The sequence below is a fragment of the Portunus trituberculatus genome, chromosome 47 (assembly GCF_017591435.1).
Source record: "Portunus trituberculatus isolate SZX2019 chromosome 47, ASM1759143v1, whole genome shotgun sequence".
Lineage (NCBI taxonomy): Eukaryota > Metazoa > Arthropoda > Malacostraca > Decapoda > Portunidae > Portunus > Portunus trituberculatus.
In genome coordinates this window covers 20,007,050-20,009,548 of record NC_059301.1, presented here as the reverse complement: position 1 = coordinate 20,009,548, position 2,499 = coordinate 20,007,050, and the positions used below count along the sequence as shown (strand labels likewise).

Below are 2,499 nucleotides of genomic sequence, written 5' to 3'. Positions count from 1 at the left end.
CTAAAACACTGTAAATAAAATAACTACAAAAAGGGATTACACAAATTTGTGCCAAACATTTAAGTTTGTCTATTGAAACTGTGTTAGACTCTAATATGTTCTATAGACAGTTGTGAATGCTTGGATCAGTGTAATAAACTTTGGAATCCTTCTAGGAGAAAAAAAATCAAACTTACAAACCTTACTTACGTTGATTCGTCATTGCTTTCAGGCGAGGTGGCATCCGTATTGCACACGACACGGCCAGCACGGCAGCGGCAGCAGCACATAAAAGGCGCGTCATGCAAAGACACGTCAGTCAGTCATCCTGCAGAGTCAGAGGAGAGGTACGCACCAGCTCATTCTCCGTGAACCACCACCATGCCTGATCCCTGCTGCAACGGTGAGCCACCAGTGTTCCCTTGTCGTAAACCCAATTTTCAGATATACTTTTCATATATTTTAACAAAGTACCACTGTCCACAGTTACATATACAGTACTATAGCATAATGTTTTTTTAAAGGTTAGCTGGTACTCATACGTAATTCAAAACACGGATAACAACACACACACACACACACACACACACAAGCCGTTTAACTGAACTGAAACTGAAGTACAAAACATTAATTCGGTAGGAAATTCATACATAACGTCTACATAGACTACAGGGAAATTTTAACTAATGTTTACCAGATTTTTTTTTTTTTTTTTTTAAGTTTACGACACTGAAAATACATATTAAATACCTATTGAGAGTGTTTTCTTCATATTTCCTTTATGCAAGTAATATGTGATAGCTGATGTTCGGTAGCTTATCAACTTATCGCATATGAAATTTAAATCCTAATTTGTTTCCCTTCCAGACAAGTGTGAGTGCAAGGAGGGAAAATGCGAGGCAGGGTGTAAGTGCACATCCTGTCGCTGCCCTCCATGCGAGAAGTGTGAGTAAACGTGCTGCTTTGCAATAGTTTAAAGATTTCTCTGACTTGACACAGCCTGTATTACAGCACCATACCCATATATTAAAAAGGAGAATTGTAATTATGTTAAGCCCTGAGTACATTTTTTTTTTTGACACAGTGACACAGTAATGCATGGTACATTTTCTCTGATGAGATAATTTCATCCATATATTTACAATTTCAGTTAATAAATAGTTAATAAATGCATATCCTAACGTTTGCCACCCTTACAGTAAAAAAATGCATTATGCTTTAGCAGCTCATCAAATGCATGACTAACTACTAGTTAATAAATAGCACACCTACATACAGGTCCTACCACTGTCTTTACACAATTGGTGATGTCATTATGGTAACTCAATGCAGATAATACAGGTCATTACTACACGCATGCGTGTCCTAACACCGTGCATACAATTTAGAGATGCCATCTTTCAACTTTCAACTAGTCCAGTGAGCACCATATACCATATATAGCACATTAGAGGTATTAGTCATTAGTGATTAAACAAATACAATATACACTTTTGGTGAGTTCCACACTTTGTGCAGCTCCTAACACTTCCTCATTCTTCAGGCTCGTCCGGGTGCAAGTGTGGTAGCAAGGAGGACTGCTGCAAGACCTGCTCCAAGCCTTGCTCCTGCTGCCCCTAGACACCCTAAACAATCATCGGCCATCATTCTCCACCGACAGATACATGATTGGATTCATCATTCATTATTACGAACCATTTGTATTGTATAATTGATTGTCTCCATCGTAATGTTTTTTCTTTGTTTTCCATGAAATTGTCTTCGATTTTTCTTTGTTTTAAAACATTAAAAAACTAATGTGAGCAGTTCTGTGTGTTTTTAATAATAATCCACTGTGGAGTATTTTTCTTATATGTTAGAGGGTAGACCGGCCAACAAAAATTTGAAAAAAAAAAGGCCCACTGAGGTGCCGGTCCCTAAACAAGATGAATAGGTAAATTTCAAAGGGACTCCAAGGATGGTAAAGGAGTTTTTTTTTTTTCGAATTTAAGTCTTACGTGAAGAATGTATGTGTAGTTAATTGCATGTAGTTTTGTGTGAAGAAAGAGAGTTGCCTTTAGCGGGCAGGCTGTGACTGACCCTTGTGTTGTGAGACAAAAGGGAAACGTTCAGTGAACCAGTGCTTGTAGATCTCACTAGAAGTAATTACCGTTTCGGCAGGTGTCTACTACCGCCTCCAACTATACATAACTGTGTAACTGAGTAACTGTACGCTTATGTGTAAAGTGAGTGGTAGGAAAACAAGTTGAGTTAAGGTATGATACTTTCTCCTCTAAAGTTTCAGTTACAAAACTCTTCAGAGTGAATGAAGAGACTAATGAAAAAAAGAGTAATTAAGATCGCTCCACAGGACTACCCGTGCAAGTTTGTTACGGGCCGCCGCCAGGCTAAATGTCTGGCTTCCGTCAATCACAATCCGTTCAGCCAGGTAGTCTTGCGGGCTGAGCCACCGATGTAGGTATAGATACACCATTGGAGTACATATAATAATGTTTTTTTATTTGTTTATTTATTTATTTT

The 2,499-nt window shown here is 38.3% G+C and overlaps 1 protein-coding gene across 1 annotated transcript; it reads left to right on the top strand.

The window, feature by feature from the left end:
* The first annotated feature begins 226 nt into the window (after positions 1-226).
* Positions 227-1,786, top strand: LOC123520468 (metallothionein-2). The gene is made up of 3 exons (XM_045282721.1): positions 227-382; positions 847-924; positions 1,523-1,786. Exons 1-3 carry the CDS (start codon positions 361-363, stop codon positions 1,597-1,599), a joined length of 177 nt encoding a protein of 58 aa, XP_045138656.1. The 5' UTR covers positions 227-360; the 3' UTR covers positions 1,600-1,786.
* Positions 1,787-2,499: the final 713 nt, after the last annotated feature.

What these genes read in the sequence shown, in the direction of transcription:
- LOC123520468 (XM_045282721.1), top strand. Translation starts at nt 361, where the DNA reads ATGCCTGATCCCTGCTGCAACG. An exon ending in GCCTGATCCCTGCTGCAACG is followed by an intron (nt 383 to 846) that starts GTGAGCCACCAG and finishes TTTCCCTTCCAG; the next exon opens with ACAAGTGTGAGTGCAAGGAG. An exon ending in CTGCCCTCCATGCGAGAAGT is followed by an intron (nt 925 to 1,522) that starts GTGAGTAAACGT and finishes CTCATTCTTCAG; the next exon opens with GCTCGTCCGGGTGCAAGTGT.